The 23,997-nt window shown below is 41.5% G+C and overlaps 1 protein-coding gene across 1 annotated transcript; it reads right to left on the bottom strand.

Moving 5' to 3' along the window:
- Window positions 1–353: 353 nt before the first annotated feature.
- LOC137465550 (E3 SUMO-protein ligase PIAS2-like) lies at window positions 354–23,109 on the bottom strand. Its single transcript, XM_068177626.1, has 8 exons — window positions 23,025–23,109; window positions 8,736–8,841; window positions 6,908–6,981; window positions 5,922–6,082; window positions 5,188–5,318; window positions 3,452–3,623; window positions 1,067–1,206; window positions 354–585 (listed from the first exon to the last, which is right to left on the bottom strand). Exons 2-8 carry the CDS (start codon window positions 8,830–8,832, stop codon window positions 575–577), a joined length of 786 nt encoding a protein of 261 aa, XP_068033727.1. The 5' UTR covers window positions 8,833–8,841; window positions 23,025–23,109; the 3' UTR covers window positions 354–574.
- Between the last annotated feature and the right edge of the window lie 888 nt (window positions 23,110–23,997).

Here is a 23,997-nt window from a genome sequence, read left to right as displayed (position 1 = left end):
GCTAAGAGTTGAACTCACAGAGCTGAAATCACTCAGTAGTGCTCACTTAGGTTGCTTGCGGCTGGGAGCTAGCCCAAGGGACCCAGAGAGGTTGTGCCTCATCAGCTATCCGGGACACCTACCGCGGCAGCTGCCTGGGGGGCCAGACGGACCCCTGGGGCCCCAGGCCGCGATACTCTCCTATCCAATTTGGGAAGACAACCAATTTCTTAACAAGGGAGAAGTAGAAGGAGGGAGCAGTAAGGGAAACAAAATGGACAGAGAAACAAGGGGAATTGTATCCATTTCACTACCAACCTGGTGCTGAAAGAAGAGGGGAAAAAATGGGTGATGTTTCAGGGCAGAAATGAATACAGGCAATGAAAGGGGGAGAGGAGAAGTACAGGAGGGCAATGTGACACCTGTCAGCACAAGTCACCATTTCCTGGGCTCTGGGTTGGCTACAGCCAGCAAAGAGAGCCCCCAGAGTCCCTATATACAGTGTTTTTTTCAAAGAGCCAGGATAGAAAACAATCAGTATCCCCACCTTTTGTCTGATATTTAGCAGCAGTGTTGAAGAATACATCATAGGCATTTAGGGTATGTCTAGGTAAAGAAAGTCAATAGATGTCAGCTTACAGATTGTAGCTCACCTTAACACCTTTTTCATACAGTCTAGAGAGAGCACCATTACAATAATTTAGCAGAATATCTACATCTAGGGTTTGGATGAGTCAGTGCCATCACACATCTATTAATTTAAAGAAGTAGCTACTCTCCCTCGCATCTACAACACATAACCATCGGATGTTTACACAAAGTTTAACTGAACGTAGCAAGAAGTGTTTCTGGTTGCCATTCCAAAGTGCCAATTTGTACCCCAGAAGCAATGTTTGTCATATCACTGTTGTGAAATGCAATCTGAAACTGGAAAAATGTCTGTACTGGGCTTGTCTAGACATCACATCAGTGTAATACTGCATATAGTCTTGTTCCATTAAATACAGTTGATCAATTCTCCAATTTTTACCCACCCCGCAAGTTAATAATGCTGTCAAAATACATGTGAAAAATAAGCACCACCTACCTGGCAAGTCTGATGAAATACTGGATATTGGTGGATGATGGAATGGTACTGGGTAGTCTGTTAATGAAGGTGGAATTGCAGCAGCATCAACCGTTGTCATGCTGGGCACTCTGACAGTAGGTGGCTGATACACAAGAACCCTGTTTCAAACAGCATGGGAAATTACAAACAACCTGGCTGTTAGTTACCAAAAAGAAATTATGCACCACTGTGCACTCTCATCCACAGGGTCACTATGTTATAATACAACTATAGCATGACTACTCACTGTACAATATTCCAACTCTAATTTCATCTTTCATAACAGTCTTCATAACAACATGACCCTATCTTGGCTCTCAAGAGCAGCTGTGACATAAGAGCAAGTTAGCATTAAAACAAAGTACAGTGCTGGAGTCATTTATAACAGTCTACCATTCAGAGAAAGTAATGTAGTAAGCAATCTATCTGTGGAGTACCCTGGAAGGGATGTGCAGGTAGCTAGAGCCAGAAGGAGAGTGCTTGTTTCTATTTCTCTACATAACTGTTCCTCAGTGACAACCTGTCATGCCAAGGGCGCAACTGACCATTATTCAGCCCCCAAAGCACAGATTACACATGGGAGTTAAATATCAAAACCCATCTTTACTCACAGCCTGAGCCCAAGCTAAGTTCAGCTCTCCAAGAGCATGCAGCTAGTTAAAACCCTTTTTCATCCTCACCCGCTGCCCAATTACTTCACAGCACTGTTAAAGATGACACTACAGGCATTCAGGCACCAGCCATATGCATAAAATATTTCATAAACTCTAAGTCAGATGGAAACACCCAGAATCCCATTCCCAGCTGCTCTGCATTGCTCTCTGCAACCCAACAGTCGTGAGTGTTATACACTCATGTCTTCCTCCCCAGACTGCTGCCTTGCTACTTTTGAATTCAAAACCTTGGATTTCAGACCCTTCCTTCTCGAGCATCTTATACTTCAGCCTACATTGTTTCTGCCTATAAGAAGACACTCCACAGTTTTGCCAAAACTAGCATTCAGGAAACATTGTTTACAGGAGATAAGCTATTCCCCAAAAGCCTGGTTTTGACTTGGATTTGAAGAAAGAAAACATGACATATCATACCCAAATGGCAAGGAAAATACACCACTCACAGAGAGACAAGAAAACTCAGTCCCTCTACAATTACGGTTGCACATAGCCAACTCAAACAAGCACAGGAGCATGGAAGAAATATTTGGTGCTTTCTGAAACTTCATTAAGAGATGTATTTGCAGTTATTTTTTCTTATAAAAATGAAAAACCGTGTCTCTTGCAGAGGGACTCCTCCACAATCCTCACGAAAAGCAACAGAATTTCAGTATCACTGCTGAAAGTGGTTGAAGATCACCAACTATTTGCTCACCAAAAATCACACATTTCTGTGAACTAGAGACACAGTACACCTACTCATTACTTCAAGAGTTGGCAAAACAGAAGGGGTTTGTTTATATTACTATTATTTTAGTACAAGACATTAGCCACTACAGTGAGAGACAGAAACACAACTCATGCAACACTAACAACTCATTACTAAAACCTGATGCTTGGAATCACCTCATGGAGCAGTGAGCACTGGTGAGCCTAACCAGTGCTCCTCACTCCCTGCAGGTCTCCTGTGCCCTACAGGCCATGAGCAAGAATGTTATGGAAGCTACAAACAGTACCTGCAGCCAAGGTGCACAGATTGGGACAGACAGGTGACACAACAGTAAAGAACTTGGTTAAGCCTGCCACTGAAGTCAGGCATGACAACAAAGATGGAGCAGTTGACAGAGTACTTGGGAAGTTATTGGTTGTGCTAACCAAGTTGCAGGACTGACAGATAACCATGGCCAACAACAGTGTCCAAGACATTCCAGAGTGTAATAGAGGAGGAAAGGTTTGTCTTGATTCAAAACAGCAATGTGCCTCCCTTCCAAGACTGACAGGATGGATGAAAAACACAACATAGCCTCATTTCCTGGGCACCAGAGCAGATTAGATAAAGGGTACAACAGTGAGAAAAAAGCCTTAAGATGACACAAACTTAATAAGAATGCATAAATCTCCTCCACTTGGCACAATCTACTTTCTCAGAAGAATCTTGTCCATTATCTTAATCAACTTCCTTTTCTATGGAGAAATGGCCTGCAAACACAGCAACAGTGAGCACAAGTTTTTTGTGATATGTAAAACTATTTAATAGTGTTTTGCCTGTACAAAGGTACTGTATCAATACAACCTTCTGCAAGGAGAGGCCTAGAAATTCTCCTCTGGAAGTGTGGAGCTGGATCCTGAAGAGAGATTGCAAATTCATTTCTCCACAAATCAGTTTATCTGAGACATTACAGAATTACAACTAACTTTAAAATTGACAAACCCTTTGGTTGGGCTTCCTTGTGTTTCAGACATAAATATGCACTTCCTTTTGGCAGGAGGATCTTCCTCTTCATCAGAAGAGCTTTCTACTGTCAAGTCAATAACATCAACTTTCTTCTTGTTTACTTCATTGGCCACTGTCACAGAACAGGATTTCCTAAAAATACTGGAACCTGAAGAAGATAATAGAACATCACTGTTTTCTAAATGCTCTTGATATCAGCAGTTTCTATCTGCAACAGAACCAGATTATCTTCCTGGCCACTACAGAGAATGCTATGGCCATGAACTGTTTTATAAGTATTCTGTGTAGAGGGTTGACGCTGGTTGAGGCTGGAATTACAACTGCACCACAAACTTTGCTTAGATTTCTTCTTAAATATATTATCACAGAGGTGTTACCACCATTTCTAATTGGCACAGACTTGGCCAGCAGCATGTCCATCTTTGGAGTCATCAGGGATTGGCTCTGCTGGACATGGTGGAAGCTTCTAGCAGCTTCTCACAAAAGCCACCTCTGTGGCCCTCCACTACAAAAAAACAGGCCATGCAAACCCAATACATTTCACCCCTCTTCTCTGTGAATCACATATTTAAGAATAAATCAAAACAAAATTTGTGGTGCAGTTGTAATTGCAGCTGGAGAAGGGCAGGAGTGAAAACATGTGAGGGAAAACAATTGTGCAGACACCAAGGTCAGTGAAGAAGGTGGGGGAGGAGGTGCTCCAGGTTTTGGAGTTGAAATTCCTCTGCAGGCCGTGGTGAAGACCATGGTGAAGCAGGCTGTCCCCCTGCAGCCCATGGAGGTTCATGGGGGATTCAGAGGTCCACCTGCAGCCCATGGAGAAGCCCCATGCCAGAGTGGGTGGATGCCTGGGAGGAGGCTGTGATCCTGTGGGAGACCTGTGGGGAGAGAAGCCCCACTCCCAGGTTGGAGCAGCCTGTCCTTGAAGGACTGCACCCCATGGAACAGTGACCCACACCACAGCAGTTTGGGGAGGACTGTTGCCCGTGGGATGGACTCATGTTGCAGCAGTTTGCAGAGAGCTGTCTCCCATGGGAGGGATTCCACAGTGGAGCAGGGGAACAACTCCTCTCCCTGAACAGCAGGAGAAGCCTCGGGTGATGAACTGACCATAACGCCTATTCCCTGCCTCCTTGCGCTGCTGAGGTAGGAGGTAGAGCTGAGGAGGGAGGGGTGGGGGAAGGTGTTTTTAAGGGCTTGTTTTACTTCTCATTATCCTGCTCTGATTTTGTTAGCAATAAATTCACCTTATATCTCTAAGTTGAGTCTGTTTTTCCTCTGATGGTATTTACTGAGCGATCTCTCCCGGTCCTTATCTCAACTCATGAACCATTTGGTAAATTTTCTCTCCTCTGTCCAGCTGCAGCAGGGGAGTGAGTGAGCATCTTTCGTGGATGCCTGGCATTTGGCCAATGTCAACCCATGACACTGTGTCATGTTGAGAATATTAAAACACAAGTTTTAGTTTTAACTTATCAATTTAAGGACCTAAAACAAGAACAACCTTTTGCTTTCTTAACTGCTATTATAAAGAGCAAAGACAAAGCCCAAAAATGCATACTTTTAGAGACACAACCCTTTCTTTTTAGTTTATATGACAAGAAGGTAAGAAGTATTAAGCCCTCCAGTAAACAAACACCAACATTCAAACATTATCCAAGCTGCATCTAAATATCTAAGTTGGTTTGCAATCAGTACCCATATATACATACTTTCTATTTTGGTGCACTGTGGACTTGAGACTTTCATAGCTTCTTTCTTTGGCCTCATGGGGCACCAGGAGACATCTTGGAATTTGATCTCATCCACATCTGAACATTCATTAAGGATTTCCATAAAGAGCCTGAAAAAGAGGGCTGAGCGGTTTCATTTTTGATTCCAAGTGAAATTTTTATTCTAACTGAAAAGGAGACAGTGGAAAAGCCAATTATGTTCACCTTCCATTCATTGCATGTGCTCCCTCCCTAGTTCCTCTTACCTGAAAGCCTGTAATTATAGACTTTGCAGACATTGACAACTAAAATAATATCCCAGCCTGCCCATATTCCACTCCAACATTACTGCAATGCATAGATTTCAATACAGAACCAGGAATAATCATACTTTGAGCCAAGTTTGATAGTTTGTTATGAGTTAAAAGTTGAATTTTAAAGTTAATAGCCTCGGAGATAAGGTCACATAAAAAGGAGACTTGTCCTTAAATATCAGACTTGGATTTGTTCAGAGGAAATATACTGAGGCTCATGAGTTTGATAATGCAGTTGGGAGATAAACTTATGCAGTTTGTTACATGGTAAGAGAAACTAACAGTCAGTTCGTCTCAGTCTAAAGTATTTTGACAAAGAAAAGAATATGAAATGGCTAAACCTCAAGTCACAAAAGTTGCTATTGAGTACATAATGAAAAATGTTAAGTGATTGTGTAATCTGCAAACCCAGTCTCTTACCCATCTAATATTAGACTCTCATAAGTTGCCTTTTTGTCACAGACAGGGCAGATCCAGGTAGGCTTCTTTTCATTCATTTGAAGATAAAGAGCAGCATCAAAACATTGCAGGTGTGCGCAAGTAACAGCCCAGCATGGGATTGTCAGTCTCATTTTTCCCAGCTGCAGAAGATGCATTTAGAGAGTCAGAACAGAAGACAGTGAAGTAGGCCTGGATAGCTAACAACTATCTCTTCTCACCACAGAGGGTGCCCAGGGCTAAGGGCACTGCAATCAAATCCACCCTATCAAAGCACTTACAGTACACTTAAAGGAACAATAAAGCCATCCTCAAAATCTCCACTGAGTTGTCAGAAATATTTCTAATGGACCTGCATCAACATTATTTCCAGGATTTTAAAAATAAAATACCCGCTTTTATAATTTTCTTTTAACCAAATATTTAAAGGGTTTTTCTGAGGTCCAGTTACATGTAAGACTAATTTTAATGTTTAACTGACAGACTAGTAACAAACACAAGGCCAGTTTCTACCTGGGAAGAGAAATCCCAAGGCAGTGTTGCCTTGTTACACAATGATTTCTTGTTTGTTATAGTAGCTGACAGTATAAGCAATACCACCAAGATGAGCAGATCTGAAGTTTTATTTACCACTGTATCCTTTAATTATTCTGTCACCCTGCCCAATTAGTCTCAACACCTCAATATGAGATTACTCCTTTTAAAGACCTCACTATACACACACGAGTAGCAATTTGATTCTGACTGTGCTACATCTGAGGCATTCACAGTTCCAAACTGTAGTTGGGTGAATGCTGCTACAATCAGGTGCTTGTAGATGCACCCTTCTCCCCACTATTTTATATTATTGAATCAGTATATAACAAAAGCAAGTGAAGTTTCTGAAGTGTGTCTTTTTAAAAGCAGCCCAACTCTGCACTAAAGATAAAAATAGAAATCTGTATCTGTTAATTTCCAGATGTACTTACAGGACACATCAGAGATACCTGCAGACTGGTTGTGGCAATCTCACTATCAGGATCTGCAGTTAGTTTTTCTTTAACTGTAAAAATAAGAAGTTTTACACAGATGTCATTATTGAAAATGCTAATCTTGATTCACCAGTACATGTCCTTTATTTCCAGCTAAGAAAATTAAGTATCTAGGAAACTACTTCATAGCAATGTTATAGACAGATAATGAGATGATTTGCTCTCACAATTAAGGGATGAATATTGTGTGAATATTAAGAAATGCTTTAATGATGTATAGTTATGTTATTGTAGTTTAGATGCCCTCTGTTCTCCCCATAGTCCCCTTCCCCCCCTCTCTCTGTATTGTTGCCATCAGACAGCCTGGGTTTTCTAGGACAAGTAAAAAGAGGGTGTGCACACATGCACTTTATATGGGGCAGTTGGAAACAGAAAAGCTTGTTGCTAGGGGGGTGCGGCATGACAACACCTGACCCTCCAATCAAGTTACAAGAAAGCAGCAATAAGAAGAGTTGAATGACAGACTTTGAGAGGGGCCAGGGTTGGTTGATGCAACCCCCAGGAGTATAAAAGACTGAGCATCCATCTTGAAGATGAGCTGGCCATGTGGTAGGCAGCCACAAGGGCAGTTCCTAGTGCTGCAATTTTTCATTATTTAGTCCTTTTGTTGTACTTTTGTTAAGGTTTATTAAATCTTTTAAAATTTTTAAAGTGAGTGGTCGTTTCTCACAGCAATACCAAACAACAATAGCTTCACTACTTATAAGCAACTGGCAAACACTGCATTGCAACATTGTTTGATGTGCAGCAGATGCACTAACAGCCACAGTGGTTAGTAGAGCAAAGTCAACCAAACATGTAAAGAGAGAAAATAATTATCTGTGAACAAGGTACAATCAGCATCACATGCAAGTGAAGAGAATTTAGAACATCTACCTCCACCTCACAGCCCACCACAGTGTGAAAAATGCATATTATATGACTGGCTCTTCGCAAATATTAAAATGAATACTATATGTGTTATGTTTGAAAGTAATGTTGTATTAATCTTTTTTAAGTAGTGTGGTAAATATAGTTTTAGGCTATAGCATAAAATAGAAGCTATGTGATGTAAGATACCTTTTTGTGACCAGCACAAGGAATGGATAAGATAACCAAGAAATTCTTCACATAGAGATAACAGCAACAGGACACCAAAAAAAAAAAATCTCAAGACAGGATTTATGGCCTCTTTATCGGACCATGCCGACTTCTTCCAGACATCCCGAAGACGAATAGATTGATTTACAGGATGAGGGGGAAAGTTGACAGAAAACAGAAAAAATCCTAGTTTGAAAGGAATATTTGCATCATGTATGAGATATATGTCTATGCAACAGGCTATGGCTTTTAAGGGTTATTCCTTTGTTAGCGGATATGTTTTCTTGAGGAAAGCATCCGGGCATCCGTAATTCTTTGCTTTTTATTGTCCTTTATTGTCCTAACTCTGATTGTCCAAATTCTTATTGCTCTACTTTTTATTACTGTTTTTTATAACTATTTTATTACTATTAAACTTTTAAAATTTTTAAACATGTGATTGGCATTTTTCACAACAGTAAGTAGTGTTCATGGTATTCATTTCAGATGGTGTGCTCCTTACCAGCACAGGGACCCTCACTGAAAAAGTGTGCAATGCCTCAGCAACAGCAAAGGGAACCTTGATACTCTGGGCATGGACTTTCTTCTCAAAATTATGCAAATTCTTGAAGTATTACAAATTCTTGGTTTAAAGAACCACCAACCACCCTCAAAAAGTATAGACCAGCAAATTAATTAGACTTACTTAGTGCTCTGGAATGATCGGGGTTTCTGATACCTTTCATTTTTAACCTCTGCAAAAGCATAGCTGAAGTAAGCTGGTGAACAAGATTCACAGACATGGAGTAATTCTACAAAAAGAGTGATTGAAGATTAAATGTTGTTTTAATACAGTACTTCCACTATGACAACAGATTACTATTTGCACTAGTTGTAGCATCCAGCAAAAAAAACATACATGATTTTTCCTTAATAGTTATGAAAAGCAGACAGACAACTTCATTACTGTGAAAGAGTCCAATACTCCACCAGAATTCTCCTGCCAATCAAATCCAATTGTCCTACTCCAGTTATGACTGAACTAAGAATCTTGGAGGTTAGGATTTTTTCTTTTTGTTTTCTTTCTCTTAGGGAATTTCCTCCCATTTTGTTGCTAAGAAACAATAAGGAGTGATACTTAAGGGAGACCAAAGAAGTAACCATGGAGAAGGGGGAGGAGTGCAGCTGGCTTTACTATCTTAGTTGAAATTATGTAGCAATGAGATGACAAAAAAAAACAGTAACAGCAACAATAGTAATGACCGAGGGTATGAAACATGGGGTTAGAACTAGAAGATATTAATCATAGAAATTAGAAGTTATTGAATAGTAATAGGCATATAAAATAATGGATATTGCTTAGGGCCACATCCTTATGTTACGTGAGAATATACCGTATCCTGGCCTATGGGAAAGGAAGAGACTACGTGCAGAGCAGCAAGGAGAGACCTGATAAGGAGAAGGAATGTATATGGAAAACAGGATACAGGGTGTAAAGACAACTGAAAATGGGGCCCCTTATGTTCTGGAAACAGATGGATCCTGGCCCCTGGCTTGGACCGTGGTCAAGGAATCAATGGGCATGTGCAAAGCGGTGGGGTCGAAAAGTCAGCCTGAAGAAGACCATTCTTACTTCATCCCTTTTACGACCCCCGAAGCCTGGGACGACCACCAGAGAGACCACCAGAGACAGCTGCGCAGGCGCAGAGGACCGACAAGCTGATTAGCATACAGAGCCGAGAGGGAGGGGAGCCAGGAAATGACCCATGGGGAAACTTAATGCATATGTAACACTCCAGGGGATAAAAGAACACGTGTGTAAGCAAGGGGCACGCATGTATTTGGGGAAATGTCCCACATGCGTCCGGCCGAATAAACATACCTACTTTAAAACTCACTCTGTCTTTGAGTTTTGGAGTCTGGCTCCGCGTGTCAATTGGCGACCACGAAGGGATTTCTCTGCCAGCCGTGGGACGGGCTGGGGGGTGGACTTCCTAAGGCGCGCCCCAGGATTTCTCTGGAGGAACTCCGCTTCTCGTGTCGCTTACTGCAGGGGCAGAGAACGACCTCCTAACCAGCGGAGAAACGGTATGTATCTTTTAAAAAAGGGGGAGCCCCGTAGTGACCGCTGGTAAGCAGATCAGAGATGTCTGACCGCACAGAGCATGGTCTTGGTTTGGTTTGGACTTGCAAGTAACCGGTAGCTGAAAGGGCAGCTATCGGTAAGGGCCGCTGACCGACGGAAAGGCAGCGGGGGATGGTCTTGGTTTGGTTTGGACTTGCAAGTAACCGGTAGCTGAAAGGGCAGCTATCGGTAAGAGCCGCTGACCGACGGAAAGGCAGCGGGGGAGGTTTGGTTTGGTTTGGACTTGCAAGTAACCGGTAGCTGAAAGGGCAGCTATCGGTTAGGGCCGCTGACCGACGGAAAGGCAGCGGGGGAGGATTCACTGAATCCTTGGTGTATAGTTGCTGTCTGGGTGTGTGATGTGTGTGTGTGTTTTGTCCGTCTAGGTGTATGTGAGTTTTGTCTGTTATGTGTGTGAATTCTGCACTGATGTGTGAGTTTTAAAGGTTTTGTGTGATGTATGTGAATTTTGCACTGATGTGTGTGTGAGCTTTGTTGCTGTCTGGGCGTATGTGTGAGTTTTAAAGGTTTTGTGTGAAGTAACTCGTGTTTGGGAAACTGGCATATTTCTGATGCTTGCGTCAAAAGTTATAATTGTGGCAACTTTGTGTGGACTCTTTGAACTCCTTGCATCATTTTTGGATATTGCATTTTGTTTGAAGCACTATTGGTGCTGTTTTGATGCTTTTGCTGTGAGTATTAGGTTTGCTTAATGCTGTCTAAGGTTTTGTTGTGAGTATTTTGTGTAAAGTATTTCGTTGTGAGGCCTGCTCTGATAAATGTTGTTCTCAGCTACTGCTATTTGTTTGATGTTTTTGCTGTGAGTATTGTTTTTAGGGTTTGTTTAGTGTACTTTACTAGCCGTGGCAGGACAGCTGGAGGGGATCCCTTTCCCCCAGTGGTTTTGGATTTGAACCTTAGGACCCTCTGTTTTGACAAGGGCAATATCTAGAGTGGGAGCTGGTTGAGTGCAGGACCTGCAGGGAGTGGTGGTATTGCCTGGCATGTATGAGACACAGTTACAGTGCTCAGTATAAGCTGCAGAGTCAGGAGAATCCAGAGCTAGAAATTTTAAAGGGTGTTTTGTTTTTTTAGGATCTATTTAATTCCAGAGATCTGGAGCTAGGAGAAAGGGATTAGGAAAAGACTGTGTAAGAATGTGAGAAAGATCTGGATAAAAGCCATAAGATAAGAAAATAATGGGATTGGGAGAGAGCAGAGTAATTCCCAAGGCAAGCCCTCTGGGCTGCATTTTAGCTAATTGGAAGAAGATTGCAGGCTCGGGGGGGTGTCGAGTCCAAACGCACCCTGGTAAAATACTGTAGCCAGTGGTGGCCTTTGTATCGTCTGGAAAACAGAGCCAGATGGCCCCCGACTGGGAGCCTAGATTATGATACCTCATTGGAACTAATGCTATTTCTTAGACGTGAGGGTAAGTGGACTGAAGTTTCATATGCAGATATGTTTTTCTCCCTCCGAAATCACCCTGAATGGCAGAGGGATTGTGGGATCAGGGCCCCTTCTGACCCCCTGGTATTAGCCCTAGAAAGGGAAGGCAAAGCTAATAGGAAGCAGCCTAAACGATGTTGTAGCACCTGCTCAATAAACCAGCGTTGCACACATCGTGATAAGGTTTATCAAGCAGAAACACAAGTGCAGGAGTTGTTGGATTTATTTGTGTCACCCCCTGAGGAGCAAAGGGGACTAAGGGGAGGAACAGGTTCAGCCCCCTTGGAGGAGAGACAGGCTGGACCGTCTGCTCCCCCACCCACCTCTGAGTTACAGACTATATCGTATTCACCATTGCCTGAGAGTGATAGTGATGAGAGTGCAGGCAGTCCCATAGCATCTCGGACTAGAAAACAAACAAAGGAAATCATACAAGCCCCTTTAAGGGAAGCAATAGGACCTGAGAAGGAAAGGGTGTTGATAAAAGTCCCCTTCTCTACAATTGATTTAGAAGGTTGGGAAAGAGTTGCCAAAAACTATAGAAGTGACTCAATAGGAACAGCTAAAAGGTTAAGATACATGATTAAGCAGCATAACCCAGACTGGTCAGATATTCAGTTATTGTTGGATGCATTGACAGACACAGAAAGACAGCTAGTTTTAAAAGCAGCAGGAGACTTGGCAGAAGGCTTTTGCAAAGCAAAAGAAGTGGATGTTAAGAACTTCTTTCCCCTCCAAGACCCAAAATGGGACCCAAATGATGAGGAGCAAATAAAAAAGTTACGTCACTACCAAGAATGGATAGCAAAGGGGGTGGAGCGGGCCATCCCCAAGACTATAAATTGGTCAGCTTTATATGCAATTAAACAGAATCCCTCTGAAAGTCCTTCTGAGTTTTTGGATCGCTTGAGAGACACAATGCGTCGTTATACATCATTAGATCCTGAATCAGAGGTAGGGATACAGCAGCTAGCAAGTTTATTTTTAGGGCAATCTAGTCAAGATATCAGGAGGAAACTTCAGAGACTCCAGGGGGGAGAGGAAAGGAAGTTGGAGGTCTTGCTAGAAGAAGCATGGAGGGTTTTCAGCAATCGAGAAGAAGGATATAGGCAAGGAATGAGAAAATTAATGGCTGTAATAAAAGAAGAAAATAAAGGAGGGCAGAGACAAAGACCACCTAGGCAAGGACCACCCCGGTTGGGTAAAAATCAGTGTGCAAATTGCAAAAGACTTGGACACTGGAAAAACGAGTGCCCTGAACGAAAAGGAAATGGGAAAGGGAACCGGGGAAGGGAGGTGGTGGTTGCTCACACAGAAAGTAATTGAAGGGGACCAGGGGACCTTACCCCAGGAGATCCGCTGGTTATAAAAATGAAACTGGGGGAGGAAGGGAAAGAGGTGGAGTTCATGGTGGATACAGGAGCAACATTTTCAGTTTTAAACAAAGCTCTGGTGCCAGTAGGGAATGGTTATGTCAGGGTCAGGGGAGCAACTGGCCAACCTGAGATAGCATATTTTTGCAAGCCACTCAAATACAAATATGGAAAACAGTGGGGCATCCATAAATTCTGATACATGCCCAATTCCCCAGAATCTCTCCTAGGGAGAGACTTATTGGCGAAACTGGAGGCAACTATTTCATTTAAAAATGGGGAAGTTATTCTGGAGGTGAATGAACAAAAATATGTAGAAGTGCTGAGCTTAATACTGACAACCATTAAGGCTAAAGAAGAAATTAGTGAAGAGATTCTGAATCAAGTCTTCCCGGGAGTATGGGCCTCCAACGTACCAGGGAGGGCAAAAAATGCACCACCAATACAAATTAGGCTCAAGGAAGGAAAACAACCAGTTAGAATTAAGCAATATCCCTTGAGGAGAGAAGATAGAGAAGGAATTAGCCCGATAATTGAAAATTTCTTACAGCTGGGGTTATTGAAAGAATGCCAGTCCAATTTTAACACTCCTATCCTGCCTGTCCGCAAACCTGATGGGACATACCGGATCGTGCAGGATTTACGGGCTGTTAACAAGATCACTGAGGATCTCTACCCTGTGGTAGCCAACCCCTACACCTTGTTGACATGTTTAACACCAGAACTAACTTGGTTCACTGTTTTAGATTTGAAGGATGCTTTCTTTTGCCTCCCTCTCCATGAAACCAGCCAGAAAATTTTTGCATTTGAATGGCAAAATCCCAAAAGTGGACGCAAAACTCAGCTCACATGGACAGTTTTACCACAAGGCTTCAAAAACTCGCCCACCCTGTTTGGAGAACAACTCGCAAAGGATTTGGAATCCTGGGAAGCCCCACCAGGAAAAGGCAAAATGTTGCAGTATGTAGATGACATCCTCATAGCCACACCCACAGAAGAAGGGTGCGTGGCTTGGACGGTAAGCCTTTTAAACTTTTTGGGGCTCCAGGGATATAGGGTGTCAAAGAAAAAGGCTCAGGTGGTAAAACAGAAGGTGATCTACCTGGGGTATGAAATCAGTGCTGGACAACGGACTTTGGGGAAAGAACGCATAGAATCAATATGCCAAACCCCAAAACCTCAGACGATAAAGGAACTGAGAACATTCCTGGGTATGACAGGATGGTGCAGACTATGGATATACAACTACGGATTGCTCGTGAAACCTCTGTATTCACTCATTGCAAATGGAAGCAGAGACCTTCAGTGGACAAAAGAAACCACACAGGCCTTTGGTCAGCTGAAAAAGGCCCTCATGTCAGCTCCAGCTCTAGGACTTCCAGACGTGAGTAAACCATTCTTTCTCTTCTCTCATGAGAAACAGGGAATTGCCCTGGGAATACTGGCACAGGACCTGGGCCCATACAGAAGGGCAGTTGCTTACCTTTCTAAACAGCTAGATGCAGCAGCGAAAGGATGGCCAGGTTGCCTCAGAGCAGTGGCCGCAGTTGTACTGAACATTCAGGAAGCCCGTAAGTTCACCCTGGGCCAGAAGATGACTGTGCTAGTGTCTCATACAGTATCCTCAGTCCTAGAAACTAAGGGTGGCCACTGGCTCTCCCCACAACGATTTCTGAAATACCAAGCTATCATGGCAGAACAAGATGATGTTGAGATAGTGGTAACTAACATTGTCAACCCAGCTTCCTTTCTCAGTAGGAACCAAGGAGAACCAATTCATCACGATTGCCTGGAGACCATCGAAGCCACTTATTCCAGCCGCTCAGACCTGAAGGACACCCCTCTGGATGACGCGGAAACCTGGTTCACTGATGGAAGCAGCTACGTCATCAATGGAAAGCGACATGCTGGGTATGCAGTTACCACATCAAGGGATCTAATCGAATCAGGACCATTACCAGCAGGTACCTCCGCACAGAAGGCAGAAATAATTGCCCTGACTCGGGCATTAGAGTTATCAAAGGGAAAAAGAATAAACATTTATACAGATTCAAGATATGCATTTGGAGTGGTGCATGCCCATGGGGCTATCTGGAGAGAAAGAGGACTATTAAACTCACAGGGAAAGAACATTAAACATGCGCAAGAGATACTACAACTATTGGAAGCAGTCCAACTGCCTGAAAAGGTGGCAATCATGCACATTAAAGCACATCAAAAAGGAAACTCAGAATTGGAGGAGGGAAACGAGCTGGCGGACAGAGAGGCATAAGAAGCGGCAAAAGGTGAGGTAACAGTGGAGGGACCCTTAATTCCTGATGGCCAAATCTCCCTAGAAGGTAAGCCAGTGTATGATAAGAAGGACAGAAAGCTAATTGAAGATGAAAAGGGAACGTATAACCAAGAGGGATGGGCTGTTACAGCAGAAAAGAAACTAGTTATCCCCTCCCATTTATTATGGTCATTAGTAAAAGAGGAACATCAGAAAACACACTGGGGAATTGATGCCCTGCATAACTACTTGACTGGAAAAATCATTGCTAGGAACTTATATGCCACTGTCACTCAGGTAGCCAGGCAGTGTGAACTTTGCCTCCAGACTAACCCTAAGAATACCCCTAAACCAAAACTTGGCCAAATTGGAAAGGGCCATGGACCTGGTCAGCAGTGGCAAATTGATTTTTCAGAATTGCCAAGAAAAGGGGGGTATCGATATTTGTTGGTACTAGCAGATACCTTTTCAGGATGGCCAGAGGCTTTCCCCACCAGGACTGCAAAAGCTCGGGAGGTAACAAAGGTGCTGTTACAAGAAATAATACCACGCTTTGGAGTTCCAGCCACAATATCCTCAGACAGGGGACCTCATTTTATTTCTAAAATAGTACAACAGGTCAGTCAGCTTCTGGGCATAGACTGGGAACTTCACACACCATATCGCCCCCAGTCAAGTGGCCAAGTTGAAAAAATGAATCATTTGATTAAGCAACAAATTGTGAGACTAGGGCAAGAAGTTAATTTGCCTTGGCCCCGGTCTCTCCCACTAGCATTGTTGCGACTCCAAACTAAGCCCAGAACCAAAACAAAGCTGAGCCCCTTTGAAATGCTCTATGGGAGACCATATGGTGTACAGAAGGGAATATCCACCCAGATTGGGGAAGAAAGGCTGGCTGTTTACATGGTGGCCTTAGGTAAGCAGCTCAGAGAAATTGAAAAACACGTGGCTGGAACTCAGAGCAGAGGGCTAGATGGACCAGTGCATGACATACAGCCTGGGGATTATGTGTATGTCAAGTCTCTTACAGTAAAGACCTTGGAGCCGCAGTGGGAAGGACCGTTCCAAGTGCTTCTCACCACTTTCACTGCGATTAAGATCCAAGAGCAGAACACCTGGATTCACCACTCTCGAGTAAAGAAAGCTCCTGAGGCCCCTTGGAACATTACATCGGGTGATAATGAACTGAAACTAAAATTCACTCGAACAAAATGAGTATATTGTGGTCGGGGGTGTTTAGCAATTTAGGTTGCAAAAGTCTAATCAGGAGAATTGTTTTGTTAGCAACCCTAATCACGATCCTAGAACTAAAACCCACCTCTAGCCAGAGTAATGCTGAATGGCCTTGGTCCCAAGCCTTTACTTGTTACACTGGATCCATGGGAAAATACTCTGACATAAAAAGTCTGAATCTATCAACTGTAGTCATGCACAGAAACCAAGCATATGAAAGACAAGAGTGGCAGAGACAAAGAATATGGTCACTTCAAGGAACCATAGGAGAAGAAATTAGGATAGGGTATCGGATGATCAATGGAACCGATCATAGGAGAGCAACCCAAATTAGTGTTTTAACATCTCCCACGGACGGAAACTGGGAGGTTTGTAGTCGTTCAAGTGAAATAGACTGTTGGTGTAACTTTACATTAATACAGACTGTTGAGGTAGTTTGTCTCTGGGCCCGGGATACCATTGGGCTCTCCTTCAAGTTTAAAATAAATGCCACAACTGAGCCCATGACCCCAGCCCAAACCCAAATCACACCTCTTGGGCCTGGACCTGAAATTTACAACATCGGCCCATATGTAATAAGAAATACAGGCCAACAGCAGTTATTGTTTAACCCAGAATGGTCTCTTAAGCGTGTTGAATTACTAATGCAAACTAACATCTCTGAAATTCAACCAGCCTGCTCTCCCTTTTTAAAAACGTCCTTTGAGGGTTGGATGACCTGGCTGCAGAAACAAGCATATACTGGAAGCAGAATGCGAAGAGATCTGACTGGAATATTAGGGACAGGGCTGGGAGTCCTAAACGGAATTGATTCTGAAATATTAATGAACAAATTAGCCACTGCAACAAGGGATTTAACTAAATTAAAACAACCTTTACAGTCATCTTTGTTAGCATTGGGAACCAGTCAGTGGCAGGTCTCGAGAATACTGCCAAGGTTGAAAAAGGCAGAGGACCAAGACCATGGGTCAATCATAGATGCACTTGCTGTGGTTCAGGATAATGTGTCTCTGGCCTTTAGCTGTATACAGGCACAATTATGGTTGCAATCAACAGCTGCCTCAATTATAAGGGAAGGAAGCGAAGGAGCCTTTCCAATTGAGATTCGAAAGGCCGTGTGGGACAGCGCTATGGATTTTGAGAAGAAATTTCAGTCTTGGTGGACTTTGGTAAACTTTACCTATGACTCGACTGACAACGTAGTTACTGCCTTTGTGTTCACCATACGCAATGCCACAGTTTATGTTATTCATCCTATTATAGCACTGGGACTGAATCATGAGCAGTCAGTGCTCTACCCTTCAGAGCACAGGGCATGGGCACGGAGAGTGGGTGAAAAATGGCAAACTGTGAATCTAGAATCTTGCGTTACCCGGGAACAACAGGGGTTCATTTGTGAGAGTAACACAATCGATGGTCAAGATATATGTCTTGATACTGAACAAGGTGTTTGTCACTTTGAGATTCATCCGGATACGAATCAAAGGACTGTACTTGTATATATTGGTCAAGGTTGTGTATGTTTGAGAACTGCGTGTACTTTTATAGAAATAGATAAGGGTAATGTAACTTTGCTCGGTAAGAATTATCTTAACTTTTGTATTTGTAACTTTGTTAGGATTTCAGGGTGTGACTTTCTGTATTTGGCACCAGTTGTGTCTCATCAGCTAATTAATGCCAACAATAAGATGTACCACAGGTTGTCACCCACGCCTATTGGAATGAACCTCACTTTAATTAGACAATTAATCAAACATCAGGACCTTGTCAAAATTCTAGAGAATATTCAAAAAACTGGGGAGAAAACCTTAATTACTGTCCATCATGACATAAAAGAAATAAGCAAGGTTCTGCAAAGAGTGAAACAGGATGCAAGTCACAGTTGGTGGGATTCACTTTTTGGATGGTCGCCCACCGCAACTGGAATCCTAAATACATTATGTCACCCCATTATTGTTTTACTAATATCAGTGGGTATAAGTTTAACACTATCCTTTGTGATACTCATTTGGAATTGCAAATTGTTACAACGAATAACAATACTAACCTCTTTATCCCAGATACATGGTAAAGCATTGGGAGACACATATCGTAGAGATTGGAGCTTGTACTAAGTAAAAGAATTTACTATTTTGCTGAAAAGGGGGGACTGAAACATGGGGTTAGAACTAGAAGATATTAATCATAGAAATTAGAAGGTATTGAATAGTAATAGGCATATAAAATAATGGATATTGCTTTGGGCCACATCCTTATGTTACGTGAGAATATACCGTATCCTGGCCTATGGGAAAGGAAGAGACTACGTGCAGAGCAGCAAGGAGAGACCTGATAAGGAGAAGGAATTGTGAAAAATGCATATTATATGGCTCTGCACAGATATTTACTATATGTATTATGCTAGGTTGGAAAGTTAACATTTTAATAATATAGTAAATGTAGTTTTGTAATTGAAATTAAGCTTTAGTAGTTAAAATAGAAAATATGTGTGTGTGGTATTCTTTTTGCTCAAGAGAAGGAGAAGATAATAAAGAAATTCTTCACACAGAGATAACAATTACAAAAACCCCTAAATCTTCCAGAAGAGAGGAATTTATGGCTTTCTTTATCAACATAAAACGGAACTTCTCCAAACTCTTAGACTTCAAGGCGCCTGGGATTAACAGGAATTCCTCAACAAGTACCGGACAAACTTCTTGTTTTAAATAAATATATGCATATTCATGAAGTGATTTGTGTATGCAACAGGTTACCCCTCTTAAGGAGGGAATTCTTTTTTATCGGGGTCCTTCTCCTGGCTCACTTTTGTCCAGAGAGAGGTACCCAGCCCGGGCTGTAACTTTTTGCTGTTATTGTCTCTTTAATTGTCCTAACTCTAATTGTTTAATCTTTATTACTATACTTGTATTAATTTTTTTCCATTTTATTTTTAGTAAACTTTTATAAATTTTTAAAACAAGTGATTGGCGTTTATAACAATGTGATAGATGGGTAATGCGATTGTTGACTCACAATTAAAAGGCAAATATCATGTATATATGTTAAGAGACGTTTTATAGACTTATAGTTATATTTCCTCCCACCCCCCTTGTGTTGTTATCACGGGATGGCCTCGGTTTGGGACATTTGGGAGGGTCAGCTTGTTACTATGGAAACATCTGACCTCCAATCAAGATTTAAGGAAGTAAACTCCACCACTGGACAGCAAAGAACGAGTCAGTGGACAGAACTTTGGGAGAGGCTAAAGGGTGAAAAGGCAAAACCTCTATTGTGTGGATGAGCACATGGTGGGAAAAAAATCCTTTGCTTCTGGCGCCATAATATTTTCTCTATTCAGTCTGTGAAAAATGCATATTTTATGATTGACTTTTTGCAAATATTAAAATGAATATTATATGTGTGTTATAGGTAAAAATGATCAAGCCAAATTAATAATTAATAAAATAGGTTTTTATTTCGCAACCAAGATTCGGTCTTAGATAGCCACAATCAAAAGGGCAGTGCTGAGCCCGGGTTTGGCGCTAGGTGAACACAGATCCGACCTCTACAGCATCGGATCTCCTCTGTTCACAAATGCTGTCTCTGTCCAGTCAGTTTTTATACAGTTTTTTCTGCCTGAGGCGGAGGTTCTCCTATTTTTCTCTTTGCTTCACATATTCATGGGTCTCCTTTTCTCTGTGCTGAGCTGGACAAAGCTGTTTCTGGGAACAGATGAATGCTGATGCTGAGTTACAGGAACCTGGCACTGAGATGCCTGTTGTTCCTGACAACGCTCCTGACAACTCTGAGAATCTTGATCTTAGATATCTCTGTATTCATCGCTGGGTGTCTCCTGGATGGCCCAGGAAGGGGCACATCTCTGCACAGAGCCATGCTTTTTCATTTGTAAATGAAGTCTTTCTGCTTGCTGCCATCTGTGGTTTTGCAACCTTTCCCCTGCTGTGGCTTGTGATTTAAAACTTTAAGAATTTTTCATACAAGCACCATTTATTACATACATATATTTTACATAAGCACGAATTATTCCATAACATATATTATATGTGTAATGTTAGAAAGTTATGCTATATTAATTATCTTAAGTAGTGTGTTAAATATAGTTTTAGGCTATAACATAATGTTAAAATAGAAGCTCTGCGATGTAAGATATTTTTTTACTAGCTCAAGAAAAGGGATAAGATAATCAAGCAACTCTTCACACAGAAATAACAGCGACAGGGCACATAAAGAGTTACTGCCTCCTTATTGGAAAAGACAAACATTCTTCTACCTTCTCTCCGTCTTTATGGAACCACCAGGATTAAGGAGGAGAAGTTGACAAAAAACAGAAAAATTCTTAATTTGCAAGGAGTTTATGCATCATGTATGAGATATATGAATATGCAACAAGCTATTGCTTTTAAGGGTTATTCCTTTGTTCACAAGGCATGTTTTTGGCAGCTTAGTGCCCAAAAACATCCGGACATCTGTAATTCTTTGCTTTTTATTGTCTCATAGTGTTCTAATCCTCACTGTTCAAATTTTTATTACTCTAATTTTATTACTATTTTTTTATAACTATTTTATTACTAATAAACTTTTAAGATTTTAAAAACCCATGATTGGTGTTTTACACAAGTCTTCTGTTGTATTTTTGATAAGGTTTTAATAAACCTTTTAAATTTTTTGAAAGTACCATTTCTCAGAGTGTTCAGTTTAAAAAGTCTTCTCCAATGGACAATTGACGCTGTTGAGGCAGGGACCGAATGAATAGACTCCATGGTGTTCAGAAGGCAAAGAATAATCTTTATTAGGAGGTAGCGTTCCATTTTTAACCAGGATCGCTAAGGTGAAATACGATTGGTCTTGTGAAAAATGCTTATTATGTGGCTCTACGCAGATATTTACTATATGTATTATGTTATATTGATTAGTCGTGCTGTATTAACATTTTAATAGTATGGTAAATGTAGTTTTGTAGTTACAATGGTGCTTTTGTAGTTAAAATAGAAACTATGTACGCGGGAAGAAAGGAATGAGGCACTTGCATCGAGATAGCAGCCACAGTACACCTAAATCTTCCAGAGAAAAAGAATTTATGGCTCCCTTATCAGAAGAAATTAACTTCTTCCTGCCTCACTCAGCCCTGCAGACACCACAGGATTAAGAGGAAGACGTTGATACTGATCAGAATTCTTTGTTTCGACAGAATTTATGCATCATCTATGAGATATATGAATATGCAACGGACTATTGCTTTTAAGGGTTAATCCTTTGTTCACAAGGCATGCTTTTTGTGGCTTAGTGCCCGAGAGCATCTGGATGTCTGTAATTCTTTTTTTTATTGTCCTTTATGGTCCTAACTCTGATTGTCCAAATTCTTATTGCTCTAAATTTTATTACTGTTTTTATACTATTAAACTTAAAAAAAAATTAAAACAAGTGATTGGCGTTTTTCACAGGTCTCAAAGTGAAAACCTTTCACACCATTGGTGCACTATTGTAATAGATAAGCCTCTTTGTTCATCATTAAACAAGAACTCAAACAAAGGAGGAGGCTTTTGTGAATAACAGGAAATATGGATAACAGGAAATAAGGATATGCTGACTCCTTAAGTTGATTGTACAACTAGGGTCGGGAGGTGTGTAACCATATATGGAAAGATTGTTACAGGGTCATAAACCCCCAACGAGGAAGAGGAGGAGAGCCTTCATCCAGACAACCACCAGAGAGCAGAAGGCGACCCCCTAGCAACTGGAGGCGCACGCGCAGAGTACTCCCAGAAAAGCCACAAACACGGAAGAAGAGAGAGAATAAAAGACCATGGGAAAAGGGAAGTGTGTGAGCCGTTGGCGGAGCACTGACTCCTCGGCTACACCCAGTGCTGTTTGCTTGTCATTGCTTGCTGTAATCAATAAATTTTCCAATCAATCTCTAAAGGATCGGACAAATTATTTACCTTAACTTATAACACTATGAATAGCACACTGTGGTAGAACATATCTATAAACAACATGAACAGAAAGAGTGATAATAATTGTTTTCATTCCTTCTCCTAACTTTCCCAGGCTAGGCCTGGAAGAATTCTCTCTCTTTTCTCTCTGACTGAACTGAGAATATCCACAGACAATTATAACAGATACCAAGAAGCATGCCTTAGAATATATGGCTACATAATTTCATTTTTCACACCATCAGGCTACAAGGAAATGAATAGGTCTTCCTTTTGTTATTTTGTCATGTCTGAACTGTTTTGTACTATTTACACCACAAAACAAGCTTGTTATTTTTGACACGCACTTCAGGCAACCCCTAACAGCAGGCTTTCTAATGTGAATTCTATAAGAAAGTCTTTATCATCTGTATGTGAATCATATTTATGTTACTGAAAAGTACAATAGTTCTGGAGCAAATTTTGTTTCCTGGCACTGATAAGTTCAGCCACCTAATACTAAATACTTGCTGGTGTATGCATTGCCAGCAACATCAGTCAGTAGGAGAGAAGAAATTCTAGATGAGGTTATTTAGACAACTTCTAACATCCTACACAACATGAAGTTTACCTTTCCAATTCCAGAAGCCCAGGAAATGGAAATCTGGTTTGGCACTGCTGATGACAACCTAACTAGAGATGTTATATTTAAAGGGTGCCCATTTTTTGGTAGTGCAGCATATCCCTATAGGAAGAAAGGACAATTAACGTGTTACCAAGTCTCCCTGCTGCACTCTGAAACCTGCTGACAGAGACTTGTAAGTTTTAAACAGATCTTAGGGAAGCAGATAAACCTAGAGGATCTCTAGTCTGGAGACCAAATCCAACACAATCTGAAAAATAAGAGTCTTTGACAGTCTCCCACTATAAGTCAACCACAATTATAAGGCATTTTTTGTTTTAAGGGGTTTTATAGAAATGCTGAAAAGGTGAAAGAACACAGCTTGGGTCCAGGTAAGTTCACTGAAAAAATAAAAAGTAATATTGATGCTTTGTTTGTTCCCACATACACATACATTGAAAGAGAGTGGAACATCGCAAGGATACAGCCTTAGTGACAAACACAGCAAGTCATGAAGAGCTAACTCAGTGTTTCACACCCAGAAAAACACTTAAATGATTCTATGTAAAAAACAAGTCTTGTTCCAAGAGCTCCACATCTCCTTGGTGCCTGCTTTGCCTTGCATCAACTACACCTGGCCCAGTTAGCTACGAGTTGTCATCTGTCCTCTGCCAAGGTCCCTAAAGAAGGGCTGTACATGGAATATCAGCTGTATTTAAGAGATCATAGAATCATAGAATGGTTTGTGTTGGAAGCAACATTAAAGATCATCTAGTTTCAACCCCCTCACCATGGGCAGGGAATAATAGGCTTTGCTGTTGTCTGCAGAAACAAAATAAACTAGATATTGTTGGCTCAGTTTTGGTGAAAAATGTCATAACCTGGACAACTTTTCTCTGTAGCTATATTTTCTATATGATGTTTGCAAACTGAATCAGGAGTTATCCAGTTCCCTTTTGCTTCTAGGCAAGCACATAATCTC

Source organism: Anomalospiza imberbis (assembly GCF_031753505.1).
Source record: "Anomalospiza imberbis isolate Cuckoo-Finch-1a 21T00152 chromosome W unlocalized genomic scaffold, ASM3175350v1 scaffold_31, whole genome shotgun sequence".
In the NCBI taxonomy this organism is placed as follows: Eukaryota; Metazoa; Chordata; class Aves; order Passeriformes; family Viduidae; genus Anomalospiza; species Anomalospiza imberbis.
The sequence above is the reverse complement of the archived record's forward strand: the minus strand, read 5'-3'. Positions and strand labels throughout refer to the sequence as shown.

What these genes read in the sequence shown, in the direction of transcription:
- LOC137465550 (XM_068177626.1), bottom strand. Translation starts at nt 8,832, where the DNA reads ATGTCTGTGAATCTTGTTCACCAGCTTACTTCAGCTATGCTTTTGCAG. An exon ending in CGATCATTCCAGAGCACTAA is followed by an intron (nt 6,982 to 8,735) that starts GTAAGTCTAATT and finishes TTATTTTTACAG; the next exon opens with TTAAAGAAAAACTAACTGCA. An exon ending in ACAGTGCACCAAAATAGAAA is followed by an intron (nt 3,624 to 5,187) that starts GTATGTATATAT and finishes TATCTTCTTCAG; the next exon opens with GTTCCAGTATTTTTAGGAAA.